The sequence below is a fragment of the Perca fluviatilis genome, chromosome 5, assembly GCF_010015445.1.
Source record: "Perca fluviatilis chromosome 5, GENO_Pfluv_1.0, whole genome shotgun sequence".
Lineage (NCBI taxonomy): Eukaryota > Metazoa > Chordata > Actinopteri > Perciformes > Percidae > Perca > Perca fluviatilis.
The window spans coordinates 35,699,811-35,714,614 of record NC_053116.1 but is presented as its reverse complement, the minus strand read 5'-3'; the positions used below and the strand labels follow the sequence as shown (position 1 = coordinate 35,714,614).

Genomic DNA, 14,804 nt, shown 5'->3' with positions numbered 1-14,804 from the left:
AATCTATGTATATATGTAAGTCTTTATATATCTAACCCTATAACATATACAACAGAATGGAAATAGCCATAAACTGTACTGCAATTTATATGGAAGGAGAATATAAACATACCATATGGTCCAGGAGTAACTGCAGGCCTCTTCCTCCCTGTCATCTTCATCTGCCTCCTCCTGATCACTCTCTGCCTCTGTCCCTCTCTCTGAATCTGCAGCCTCCTCTTCATCACTCACAGTCAATTCTTCCTTTTCATCTTCTCTTTCACTTATTTCTGCATCTCCTTCTGTGGTCTTCTCCTGCTCTGACCCATCTGGTCTCTCCAGTTTACTGCCTTCTCCTTCTTCATTTCCCTCATTCTCTTCATCTTGTGCACTACTCTGAATTTTCTTGGCTAGCAATATCTCCACTTTTAGGCTCCAGCTAATATCTCCAGCTACTCTGGCCTGCAAAAGTCAAGATGTGAAAAGCTCTGGTTATCCTTGTATTACATTACACTGTAGGGCCCTGTAGCTAATAAGTCGCCTAAAGGTCTTTTTACAGTCGCCGCAGCTGACCTGTTGTGCGCCAATGTGACGTCAAAATGACATAGATCTCGCTGGCGTGCCAGGATTTTGAGTGTGTGACCAGAGGTCGTGCACCACTCTATTTTATTCAGCGGCGCGCAACAAAGCTGAAACAGGAAGCGTGAATGAGCTGGAGGGCAAGTCTCTCAGAGTGACTGCAAGTCTCTCTTGTAAACTTACCAGGTTAAGATGAGCTCTTTTATGGTGAATGAAAGGCTTGATCCGACGAAGTAGGTCATCAAATTAAATCGAAACATTGACGTCAATGCTGCTGCCAGTTCTGCCGTTGTTTACCTTTTTCTTCTTCTTATAGTCCGTAGAAATAGCAAAGTCGGCAGCCTTTCCTCATTAGCGCCACCTCTGTTCAGGAGAAGACTGCAACTAGTGACCAACACGCGCGAGTATAAACAGTTACGGCGCTCGCATGACGTCACATTTGCGCACGCCAGGGTCGGCTGTGGCGAGTATACCGGACGCCTCACAAACATAACATCAAGGCTTGAGCCCCCCTAAAAAGGGTCTAAAATTCTAATTCTAAAATTGCAAGGCCCTACAGTGGTGGGTCAGCTGACCCCCTGTAGATGGCGCAACATCAGTCTGAAAAGACTAGAACTGGACTAGTTGGACCGGCGTGTAGCTTTCTGTCCATCGGTCCAACTGGAGCCAGTAGCAACAGTGTTAAAACTGTGATATTAAAGTTTTTTATTGTTTCTTTTTTTGTTCTTTTTTTTAGATGTAAATGGTCTTTTCTGTAAAAAAAAAAAATAAAGGTTTAAAATTAAATGTGTTTCACACCTTTTTTCTTCTTACTTTAAAAAATTAATAAAAAATAATCCTCTCCTGCATGAATACATATTTATGTGTAGACAAGTTATGTAAGCCTTTCAGCTATTTGGTACTTTCACTTTCTTTAAAAAAAACATTGCCTACTTATCTTTGAAGGAGTATTTTTTATAAATAGTAATGGAAACATTCACTGCCCAACTCTACAATTCAAACTTTTATTTCCGTTTTACGTTTTGCTTAAAAAAGAAAGCAAAAAAACAGAAACACAATGATTTTCTCAATATAAAAATGTATACAATACTTGTGTATTTTAAGAAAAAAAAACAGGAGAAACTGAGAGCAGTATTTCAGTTTCACCTGTTTTATTTACCTTAAATATAATGTTCAAAATGCAAATATTACATCCTTGGTAACCTATCCAAAGTATTCATAAAAATGCATTCAGCATTAGTTTTTTTTTACGATTGCAAAAAGAATGTCAATACTAAAGCCACTTTTTTTAAAAACTCTTCATACAGTCGGCATTACCAAAAATGTGTCGGGACAGACAATGAATCGCTCCTCCAAAACTCTGCAGAAAAATCTAATTAATGACTTCATTTTATTGTAAATATTCTACACTGTAAAACTTTTCACTGTAAATTGACAGTAATTTACTGGCTGCAGCTTCACCAGTAAAGTACTGTTTATTTGCACCAAGCATACTGTTTTTAAATTTTAAGGTATTTGACTGTAAATATATAGTTTCTTACTGTATTATTTGAACTTACAGTAATATAATGGCTGCAGTGTCATTCCCAAGGGGGTAAGGGAACATCCGAAAAGTGTACCTCCTATGGGGAGATTCTTAGGCTAACAAGCCTAAGAATTAGAGAATTTGGTCATTGTAAACATTTTAGGTGAAAGCAGTGGTCTACACAGACTTCTGTTTCACTGACTGAATGAAGTTTAAACTTTCCTCTGCAGTGTCCGATGAACTTTAACTGTCTGCATTGATCACAGCCACACCCTGAGGAGAGAAATCAATTGAGTTTAAGCAGAAAAATATTATACATAGGGTTGGGTACAGTTTGGATTTTTACGATTCCGATGCCGAACCGGTACTTTTAAAACGATTCTGATTCCTAAACAGATTCTTGAAAAACTGAAAAATGACATAAAAGAAAATTATTTAAATTTAACAATATATTAACGTTTTAAAGTACTTAAATATATAATAAGTAAACCTAAGTCACCTAACACACAACTACAATAATTTAACAAATAACAGTTACACTATTAACAAGTAACAACAAAATAAATGTTGTTGAGTTGGTATGCCAACCAGCTTCAAACTTTAGCAGTTCTTTTGCAGAAAAATGACCATATTTGCCTTCTCTGGCAAGATACTACACCTCTCCTGACTTATGGCATGTAGGCCTACTGCACAGGAGAAAACTCTCTCAGACGGTGTCCAAGAGGTCTGTACACACACAGGTAGGAGTTTGAAAGGGCAGACAATTTGGGGAGGCTGTCTTGCCTCCCCCACCACCAGGCTACAGGGTTTTGTTCTGAACGATAGACTAGCAGAGCAAGTGTAATATGTTTACTAGCGATCACGTGCTGTCAGTGAATGGTTAATATGCTTTCACGTCCGTTTTGGTGAGCCCAGAGGGAAAATATTCCATTTTATAAGTAGCCTACATATACGGTAGCTAGCTAACTGGAGACTACAGAGAAAGTGTGATACTTTTACGTCCGTTTCAGAGCGTGTACTAAAAGCCGTCTGTCAGCAGTGATTGCAGAGTGCATGTCGGGGGAATAGCGCGGACACGCGCTTCACACCGCGAGCGGGCACGTGCGTCACGGTGCAGATCCACTTGTCCGTGCGACGCTTCTGTCGCGTCGCGCCCATTGACATATATATTAATGGACCAACAGAGCCCGTTGCTCTGGACGGAGACCAGTGAAGGATATTAGAAGCACTTTTCTGGTGATGGCCAGCTTTACTGCGCAGCCTCCAACTGACAGAGACAGCGTAAATGTGACGTGAGCAACCTGTCTGAAAGTTGTAAGTCTTCTGGTAGCTGTGCCAAGAGAAATCTCAATCATTCCCAATCTTACAGAGACGGAGAGTGTAGGTATATAAAAAAAAAAAAAAAAAACACACCAATTATTGCTAACTAACGTGCTAGTTAACATTAGTAATTAAACCTAAACAGCTAACGTAAGTCGAAACTGCCTGCGAGCTTCTCCTGTACTATACGGTAATTCCTCCACTGTGCGACAGTAAGTCACGTGGTTATGACACAATCGTTAGCCTATTTTTACAAAAGCGTCTGCTACGGAGCCATAACGTGAGGTACAAGGTAATGGAGCCTTTTATACGTTGTTGTGTTTCTTTCGAACTAAACAATGGACAAATCGAGTCTTTAAACGCTTCGGATGTAAAGTTATTCTCAGTCAAGTGACGTAAAAAAAAAATGGCGGTAAGCGGAATGCTAACAGGAGGTGATGGCCAGTTAGCAACAAAATGGCGCCATGATGGCTCAACTTCTGAAGCGAAGCTTACCCCCTTGGTCGCGCCCCGCTCTATTCCTATGGGTGATGTAACGGTACGGATCCACTTTTGCGACACGACTGTCGCGTGGTGTCGCGACGTCATATAGCCATGGTTGATGCTCCACGCCCCTAACCAGCAGCTGATTGAATGAACGCGTGACGTGGGTGTGGCTACTCAAGAATTTCAACAGAGTGTCATGGCGGCTCGTTGAGAATACGATCTTGTATTTTACAAAAATAGTTCACCGAAATGTGTTTCTGAAAACATTTTAAGCGAGAAATAGGCCATACAGTTGCTGAATCGGTCTTCATTTCAGATCAAGAAAGGTCAGTTTGAAAGATTTTCGTCTACTTCTACTGGATAGTCGCGTCGCGTTCAACGCGATTCATTTGCATAAAGCTGGGCATCGGCAAGCTTTTTTACGCGCAGCATTTTTTCAAATGTAGCGCCGCCTTCCCGGAATGCTTTGCAGGAGCGTTGAAGTCACTTGACATCACCCATAGGAATAGAGCGGGGCGCGACGCGAAAGAAGCGTCGCACGGACAAGTGGATCTGCACCGTCAAGCGACTTCAACGCTGTGTTTCTGTGCTTCCACACAGCCGTCCTCTATAAAGAACAGACAGTAGAATCCCTCCAGTGGTTCACAAACTGTATCTGATGTAGTCGTACATGGACTCTTCATCTTTAAACCAAAATCTGTCAACACATATAGAGGGTACATACACACTAAACTTTTATTTTGTCTAATCTACTAGAGAGCTACACGCTAAAAAGTGATTAAAATGATAAAAACAGAGGAAAATACAGAGTACACCAAAATCTAAGCTGTTATTAACAGCTAATATCTTAACTGCAAAAGATAGAACTTCTAGAATGTTTTTACTGATGTGGAGAAAGGGTTTTTATGACACAAAATAGTCTTCACTGGTCTCACAGTATTCTATAACACATGAGGTCTTTGTTTCTGGGTGCAGTCTGTAATTCTGCAGTACAGTAAACTCTTCTAAATGACTTTCTGCATCTTCACAATGACACTGTTAAACCAGTCTTTAGTTTTCTCAGTTCTTACACAGCATTAACAGTGGGACCAGCAGTGATAAGCCTATAAGAGCTAGCTAAGATATGGGCCTGTAATTCACTGGAAGGGTGAGGTCTATGGCCAGTTAAAAGAGAGATTGATCATGGATATATAGTGGAAACAATTGGATTCAAAACATTTAAAAACCACTATGAAGGAAGAATGTCAAAGGATCCAGATGATTTGTTTGATTGTTTATGGGTTTGCACACATTCATAAAAAAATAATACAACATAAATCACAACATACTGTATGTTTTTTACATAGCAAGAGAAAGTGTGTGCTGGAGAGGTCAGAAACCCGTAGGGGGGGTTCTGACCTCCCCCCCCACTACATGTTTCTGACCTCACAAGGTCATTAGAACATAATAAAAAATAATAATAAAAAAAGGACATGAAATTAACTCAATATGGCAAAAGTAGAATAACAAACATAATTAGAGAGAGTAACAGGTTTAAACTCAATTTGGTGAAAATAAAAAAATGATGACAATAAAGGAATGAAATTTATGATTACAGTCAAAAGCAGGAGATTTAGATAATAAAAGCCGAAGAAGAGTTCAAAAAGCTGGTACATAATTTCAATAGCTGCCCGTCAGGAGGCTAGATATCCACTGAGTACAATGTTTCTTTTAGTTTTCTTTTGTATACAGGTAGGGAGGAGGAGTTGCATGTCCGCTGTAGATATTAAACTCCTCCGTATTTTATAAAGTGGTCTGCTGGTGGTACGAGGAGGAGGAAGGTACAGCAGGCTGGTTTGTCTCGTTGACATAGAATGAATATTTGTGCTATTATGGAAACATTGTTGGAAATGGTCTGGTATAGTGTGGCCTTGGTATTTGACCTTTTAGATAAAGATACATGTTTGCAGAATGTTTGTGTTATTAATAGGTAGTATTTTAAGCTTAAAGAATAAGAGAAAGGATGGATCCCTGAGCTTTAAATTTATAGCAATCCTAACAAATCATTTCTGGATTAAATTAAGTTTGTGTAAGTATGTGGAATATGTACTGGCCCATACAACATTACAATACGTAAGATATGGATAAATTAAACTATAATATGTCAATAAACAGGATCTATCAAGAAGTGGACTAATTTTCCTAATGATTCCTACAGACTTTGAGATTATTATTATTTTTTTTACACATAATCCATTTGTTCTCTCCAACCGCATTTTTCATTAACAATTACATTTGGAGATGTCCTCTAATCAAACAGGAGAAAGGGAGTCCAAATTGTGAATTGAGTCATTTATCTAAGGTGAAGACTTAACAGATATTAGTCTAGACTGAAACAGAGATACTGAATCCAAAACTGAGGAACAATGTTGATTAAATAACTGGACCAGGGTCTCCACATCACTACAGTCTGACAACTCAGGGACTGTAATTAATGATGTGTCTGGAAAAATTTTTTTTATGGGGCATTAGATCTATAAAATATGACAAATTATAAAGAACACACTTATGATCAGACTTATGTGTGACAAAACTAAGTCCAGAGTATCCCCGCACACTGAAACCTAGATTTTAGGAATACCTAATGAAATATGTAAATGTGTGCTTGGTAAATAAAGTCACTTATAACCTAGCTCCATCACCACTTGTTGCCGACATAAACAGAAGAAAAGATACTGATCGTGTCACAAGGGGAGAGAGAGGGAAGGTTGGGTTATTTTGTTGCAGAAAAGTTCTTTTAGTCAGTCAGCTTGGTCCATCAGAGGGTCAAGAGAGTGGAACTCAATCCCACACCTTATTAGACAATTAAACATATTGGTCTTTTACTAAGCAGATAAAACAATGTAAGGTCAATACATATACATGTCAGGACTGAAACTATTTGTGCCAAGTTCTGCTTGTGTTGTCCTTGTTTTTTCTTATTTTATTTATTCCTTTTTAACATCGAGGCCAGGGGACTACAGAAGAAAAATAGCCTTTTAGCCAATTCTGGCATTTTTAACCCATGTATAATCATGTGTTTTATTAATTTGCATTGTCCCCTTCTTATATAAAATAAATTAAATGTGTGGGTCCAGAAACATCTATAAAGTTAAAAAGCTCAGTAATATCAAGAAATTCAGATGCAGCCTTAGAAGCATCATCAACATGAAAATCACTAATGATTAAAACTATGTCCAACTTTATAACTCAAGATAAAAACTAAGTAACATCAGACAGGATAGGGTCAGATGGGCCGAGGTTGGTAAATTAAAATAGCCTAAAAACTTGACTTACCAATTTTAGTCATATTGAGATTATTTGAAAAAACAATTTGCACATCCAACAATTCATTTGTGCAGGTGCACTTAAAAACATCACAAAATTGGAAAAAAGGAAAAGGTCCAGAGGGACAGAAACGTTAGCAGCAAGAGCAGAATATGGGATTTTCCTTTTTTCCCCGAGTCATATTGAGTTTAAATGAGGGGACAGTCTCGGTGCTAACCAACCGATAGTTAAAGCTATTTCTAAAAATCACTGACAGACCACCATCACGGCCTGACAGCCTCGGTGTCCTGATGTAGCTAGGGGCCAGGTGTTAGCTCTCTGATGATACCTGCCTTCAGACACATGATGTCTGGGTGATCTGTGGCTTGGAATGACAGGGATGGGAACATGTTGGCCTTTAAGGTGTTCCACACAAGGAGAGCTCACTGTACAAGCAGCAAAATGTCCAGGTGAGAGAGATGGAGCAGAAGTTCTGAGTGAAGAGCCTGGAGCCGTTACATACTTAGTCCGGGACTTGCTCCAAGCTGTTATTTCAGACTGACTAGTCTCTGTCCAGTAACATCTCTGGAAGATAGTGATGCAGGCTGCAGACCAGCAGCTGTTCACTTTGGAGCACAGTGCCCAAAATTCACCTTATTTCTGTACAACTTTCTCAACGAGTTTATTTATCAAATCTATACCCTGAGGAGAGAAATAAATTGAGTTTAAGCAGAAACATATTGTACATTTGTAAAGACATGAAATTAAGAATTTCGTATACTATTCACTATACTATACGGAGTAATAACAGTAAAGAACATACCTGTTGGGGATTGTCTGCATTCCTTTTTCTTTCTGTAATAAAACATTACCAATGAAAAACACCTCAATCAACAACATAATTATCTGACAATTATATTATGTATTAAAAACATAAATGTTTTAATTGTCTAAATGCCAATCATACCTGTGTCTTTCTTCTTTTTGAGATGCAGCACGAACAACAGAGCTATTGCAAGTCCGACCACTAAACAGGTCACAAGCCCCCCCAAAAAAACCACGCCAATTACAGCTCCTGAACCTTGTTCTCCACATTCAGCATCTGTTGAAGCAGTTCCTGGTTTTATCAGCTGAAGATCCAATGATTGACATCTGGAATGATAGAGGGACATTTTGACAGGACCATGTGTAGGGAACCATGCTGCTGTTGGAAGAGTTCAGGTGTGTCCATGTCTGATCTGAAGCTTCACTTACTGTGTGTGTGGCTGACACGATGTCAATAATGTCCCATTGGAAAATGTTCCATCTCTGCAGTCAGAGCACTCAGTGTCCCTTAATGCTGTTCCTGTACAAATGATCCAGTTCAGTTTACATATTGTGAAGAGAACAACGTGTTCTATGACATCTTTACATTTCATCAGATCTGTCTGATCTCCTTTCAGTGGATTTAAAAAACTATTTGATTGTTGACATTTTGAAAGCAGACTGTTAAAATACATTATTATTATATACAATACAACATTTCTTTGTTTCAAGTCCCAAAATATAAGCTTTCACAAGTTTTTCATATTTCAGGAAAAATGACTCATTCCAATCTCTTCTCAGACTCTTCTTAAGTTCATTAAGGTTATTTCCTGAACTTTGGTGTTCTCATTTCAAATTAAAGCTATACCTATAATCTCAAAGTCAACACAACAAACTAACTAACTTTTTGGCTGATATATTGTCCTGGTTGACAGCTGCTGTGTTTCTGTGCTTTCATACAGCTGTTTTCTGAAGATAACATACAGTAGAATCCCTCCAGTGGTTCACAAACTGTATCTGAGGTAGTCGTACATGGCGTCTTTATCTTTAAACCAGAACCTGTCAACACATAAAGATGTTACATATATGTATTGTGTCTCTTCTACTATAGAGCTACATGCTAAAATAGTCCCATTTATAAAAACAGAAAATAAAAGTCTAAGCTGATACCAACAGCTAATATCTTAACAGCAAAAAGACTTTTGATCATGTCGACTGCTATTTACTTATGTGAAAAGAGGATTTTATGACACAAAATAGTCTTCACTGGTCTCACAGTATTTCATAACACATGAGGTCTTTGTTTCTGCGTGCAGTCTGTAATTCTGCAGTGCAGTAAACTCTTCTAAATGACTCTCTGCATCTTCACAATGACACTGTTAAACCAGTCTTTAGTTTTCTCAGTTCTTACACAGCATTAACAGTGGGACCAGCAGTGATAAGCCTACTAAATCTAGGCTTAGTCATACATTTTAACTAATAATTAGAAAATATAAACAGAAGTCTACCTGAATCACAGCGTGCACAGGGAAAACATTCTGTAAACCCTCTAGGACGCTCCATGAATGTTCCCTCATCGCAATCCAGACAGGAAGTTGTTCTGAACTCTGTGCAATGTTTTCTAACTCGACTTCCTGTTGAAAAGAAAACCAACAACTTCATGCAATGTTTGTAATGAAAAGGATATTTTGCCAAAATAAATGCAGCTCTGTGTCATGGCAGTGTGGGGGCAGGTGTTTGGCTTCCCTCCATGGTGCTAGTGCACATTCAATCAGATCTTACCTACAGAACACGTAGGACAGCATTGATCCCCGTTCTCATACTCTGTTGGATTACATGTGAGGGTATGTCCTCTGAAGACACTCAGCACAAGTATCTGTGAGGAGAAGCCTGGTTAGAACATACAACACATACAGTACAGGCCAAAAGTGTTTCTTTATTTTCATGACAATTTACATTGTAGATTCTCACTGAAGGCATCACAACTACGAATGAACACATATGGAATTATGTACTTAACAAAAAAGTGTGAAATAACTGAAAACATGTCTTATATTTTAGATTCTTCAAAGTAGCCACCCTTTGCTTTTTTATTAATAAAGGGAAAAACTTCCACTAATTAACCCTGACAAAGCACAGCTGTGAAGTGAAAACCATTTCAGGTGACTACCTCATGAAGCTCATTGAGAGAATGTTGTGGAAGTTTCCTTTGCAGCAGGGGTAAAGTTTTCAAAGTTTAGTAAATTGAAACAAATAAGTCTGAGACTAAAACCAAGTTGGGTTTTTGTATTTTATTAAACATATATATTTGCAAATAGGAGCAACATGATTTCACAAAAGGCCGCAGCCCAGTGTGGAGTCAGTTTCTCAAATGAGTGAACAGAACACCAGGCTTATATGCATCTTCAGAGTGACAGCACACACACACTTGGCTTAGTATGACGCTAGAGCCATCTTGGAGCCATCTCACCTCCTCCTCCCTGTATGACTGTCATCCCCCAGTTACAGCTAAACTGGCATGAGAAAACTAGAGATAGTTTTAGGGTGACCTTGTAGCTTTATCGGTTCAGGCAAACAGTGCTCACATAATGTTCCAGACTGGGTGTCTCACAAAGTTAGAATCAAAATCTGCATGTGGGAAATGAGATAAACTCTTTCAGCATTTGTGAGAGAAGTACAAATAAAACATAAAAATATAAGGAATTATGCTTAAATGCAATTTCGCCATTACAAGAACACCAAGGGTTTGCAGTGCTATCAAAAAGGCAAAGGGTGGCTACTTTGAGGAATCTAAAATATAAGACATGTTTTCAGTTATTTCACACTTTTTGTTAAGTACATAATTCCATATGTGTTCATTCATAGTTTTGATGCCTTCAGTGAGAATCTACAATGTAAATAGTCATGAAAATAAAGAAACACATTGAATGAGAAGGTGTGTCCAAACTTTTGGTCTGTACTGTACTGCAAATCAAATTCATTGATAGAAGCTGTTGAAATGAACTCTGATAGAAATCTGTCTAAATTTCCGACAGCACGTGAAGGCAGCACGGAAAGCAGCGGAGAAAAAGAAAAGAGATGAAGCAAGAGTTGAAGGGACTTTCCTTTGTTGTTGCAGGACACAGTCGCCTATTGTTACACAAACTCATGGGCTGTCAAGTTGTGTTTTTTTTTTTACGGGCTGCAATGTAATATTCTCCTCAGCAGGACTCCTAGCAAGAACCTTCAAAGATTACAACACATCTAAAACAGTGCAGCTAGGATCCTAATGAAGATGAGAAAGTACGACCATATCACACCCATCCTTCACTTACTCCACTGGCTTCCTGTCTCATACAGAACTGAGTTCAAAATCTCCCTACTCCCCCATCAGTGCATCCATGGTAATGCCCCTCCCTACTTAAAGAGCTACTCACACCACAAACCTCCTCACGTAACCTCAACAAAGTCCTTCTTCACCCCCACAGGACCAAACTTCGGCACCATGGGGGATCAGGCTTTCTCCTCAGCTGCTCCTTGCCTGTGGAGTTCCCTCCCAGACCACCTGAGAGCTCCACAAACCACGGACTCTTTCAACAAGGGCCTAAAACCTTTTTTTTAGCAACCTTTCTGTAAATCTCTATTTGTGTTATTGTTTGTCTTTATTTCTTTGCTTTGCTTTTTACTTTGGGTTAGTTAGTTAGCACATTGGGATTGATTTGTCAATGAAAAGTGTTCTACAAATAAAATGTATCAATATTATTATTATTATTACCTTCAGAGCAGTGGTGATTTCTTTAAGACTGCAAGGGAAGCTCGGCTTCCCCTACAATGTCAATAAATTATTGGTCAAATTATTTGGACTAAAATATGTGTTAGAACACTCCAAGACAAGTTTGTTCAGAATCAACTACATATTGCAGGTCTACTGACTCGATTTCCTTCTCATACATTTTTATAAAGAGAATTATAAAGAACAAAAAGTGTAGGAGCCACATGTATGTTGTTTATGGTCTCATTTATATTAATAATTGATTATTATATTGTGCACTTATATTGTAGCTGGTGGGCGTTTTCATCACGGTTTGGCGGTAGTGATAACATATTTGTTTGCTTCACCTGTTCACCTGTTGGTTTTGGGGCTTTGACAGAGGGGGGTCAGTCTGGGAGCGACACACTTTCTGTTGACTGCTGCACCAACACAATTATTTCTACTCACAAAGTGTAACTTTATTTGGTAACTGCAGTACTAGTTGTATTTTAGTGTGGAAGAAGAGGAATAAATCATTGTACAATCTTGGAGCGTGTCACGGTGTGTTTAATAATACATCTCTCAGTGTTTAGTCACTTTGCAGCACTTTGTTGGACTGCTTACAGCCGAAACAAAGGCGTTATAAAAAAAAAAAAGAAAGAAAGAAATGTTGGAGAGGAGAAATATGATGTATGAATTTTAATAAAAGCTTGCTGTAATAAGATTATTTTACCAGCAATGGTGCAACTGTCAAATGTTTTCTTAACATCATTGTATACGGCAGGATCACAGTTTCTATGGACTGAAGACATCTCCCTCAGATTTGGGAGGAAGAGAGACGTCAAATCCAAACAGGAACACCATCTGGAAACAAAAAGAAGACAACCATGTAGAGATTACACTACACACAGCAGAGATCTGCTCTAATGCAGCTGGAGATGTTGGTGGACTTTGGTCACTGCAAATTAAACCAGGGGTTTAAACTGTTTGGTTTGTGATGAAAAAGATGAGACGAGCATCTAGCAACATTGTTGTGGAAGCTGTGTTCTCAACCTGGCAACCTCCGTGAAAACCGAGTCTGGGGAGGAGGGGCTGGGGGAGACGACTCTCTCCAGTATTTAATACAGTAATCCAGAGAGAGTTGTGTGGAGCTGATAGTCTTAATTAGCTCTGTAACTCATTTGGCAATGGCTTGAATGTAACGGACGTTCATTAATATCAAAAAGTTACGCACTAAAGCTTTAAGTGCATGTAAATGTAGTTACTGAAAACGCATAGCCCACCCAGGTCTGATGGGGGCCAAGCCTTAAGGAGTGTGAGTTTACCTGTCATAGGTGCAGGAGGTGGACAATCATCGCACAGTGGTGTCAGAATCTTCCGGAATGAGCCAAGTGAGGTTCTTCTCCGTAATCAGGCGCACATTCTTCTTGTTCTTCTTAGCAAGGTAGCCGCGCGGTCGTTGAAGTCCCCGAAGCATCACATTCTGCTCATATACACACACACACAACGCACACAACAACACTGATGGTAAGGCTACACACTCTTACACTTCAAAGCTTTAAACAGTCATTTTACAATTATCCGGCTTTTAACTGATCATAGTATTATTATTATTATTGGAAATGTATTATTTCTGTAATATGTTTTAATATTTTTTTCCATTTTTTCTTTTAAATAGGCTATATAAGAGATTGCCCCCATGTAAAGCGGGAGCGCTTGACCAGCAGTGGTACACTGCACACTGGTTATTTCATATTTAATAATAATAATATATATATATATATATATATATATATATATATATATATATATATATATTATATGTATGTGTGTGTTGGTGGGTTGTACATTTTATTCTACACTTGTATATACATAATTTTTTTTCAGCTGTTCTGGCATTTTTTATCTTTGCTATCTTATTTTATTGTATCTGATTTATTATTTCTAGTATAGTTCTTGTTTTTTCTGTATGTGTGTGAGTGAGTATGTGTGTATGTCCTTGTACCTCGCTGCTTGTAACAGAGTCATTTCCTAATTTGGGATTCATAAAATCCATCTACAGTATCAATCTATCTACTTGTGCCACAGCTTGAGAACCTGTGGGCTACAGCAAAGCTACAATGGTTATCAAAAGTAAATGTTTTCTCATTGGATTCTGATCTCCAAAACGCTCCAAAAGGCTTAATATGTCTATTAAAATAATCAATTTATTCTGGGGATGCCATGTCCATGGACACCTGTAATTAATTGAGTTATCTGGCGTGGTTAATTCCCTCTATGGGCTCAACTTCCCCTCCCGTAACAAGTTGACCACAATTAATCCCACTGACCTAGGATCCAGCACTGCGGTGATCCAGCCATATAGACTGATATTAAACAATACTTTGCCTTCATTACAGTATGGCGGGTTTCTCTTTAGATGTGCGCCGCTCCCGCCACGAGGGACGACGTCACCAGCCTTATTTGTGTAACCTACCATACGGACTACATTTTTACCTAATGTTTATTAATTCAAGATTTCTGCAGTTAGAGCGGATTCATTCTGCTGGTTTTAGTTCCAGGTGTATCTTTCCATTTAATATAAAGAGACTAGAGCCGCTCCTAAAGGACTTCTACTTTTACTTTTACTTTTGGTAGTCTGGCCGATAAATCAGAACATATCTAGCATTAACCATAACAACAACTAGTATCAGAAGTGATCTAACGCGTTATAATCTTTATAGAAAATATCGTGACTCACCTGTGTTTCATTAGTGGTTCAATATGTTCTCGTTTATTGTTTGTTCGTTGTTGTTTTTCAAATACGTCCTCCTTAAGCTTCACTTGCCTCAATCTTATTCTTTCCTCACCCTCTCGTTTAACCTGTCTAACCCGTCTCTAAAGGAGCACACTGCTCCAACAACATTCTCTGGCAGTTGTTGGTGTTTGTCACTGCTTGAGGTGTTGCTGTTGAGTCAATGATTTCTGTTCATTAAACATACCAATATTCAATTGCATATAGTGTGTTTTCACATCATTTCACATTTGCTATTGTAATTACACATTTTGCTGTGATTTAAAGCGGTAGGTACTGCCTACTTAGACCAAGCCTATATG

General features: G+C 38.6%; 1 protein-coding gene and 1 long non-coding RNA gene across 2 annotated transcripts; both read right to left on the bottom strand.

The window, feature by feature from the left end:
* Nucleotides 1-5,150: 5,150 nt before the first annotated feature.
* Nucleotides 5,151-8,219, bottom strand: LOC120559179. The gene is made up of 3 exons (XR_005639225.1): nucleotides 8,142-8,219; nucleotides 7,998-8,029; nucleotides 5,151-7,876 (listed from the first exon to the last, which is right to left on the bottom strand). It is a non-coding gene; the product is annotated as an uncharacterized LOC120559179 (long non-coding RNA).
* A 10-nt stretch (nucleotides 8,220-8,229) lies between these two features.
* Nucleotides 8,230-13,145, bottom strand: LOC120559039 (tumor necrosis factor receptor superfamily member 14-like; the record flags this gene model as incomplete). The annotated part of the gene is made up of 7 exons (XM_039800463.1): nucleotides 13,034-13,145; nucleotides 12,442-12,572; nucleotides 9,761-9,854; nucleotides 9,487-9,612; nucleotides 8,882-9,037; nucleotides 8,429-8,519; nucleotides 8,230-8,326 (listed from the first exon to the last, which is right to left on the bottom strand). Coding segments are annotated over exons 2-7 (603 nt in total), but the record flags the coding sequence as incomplete, so codon positions are not given.
* Between the last annotated feature and the right edge of the window lie 1,659 nt (nucleotides 13,146-14,804).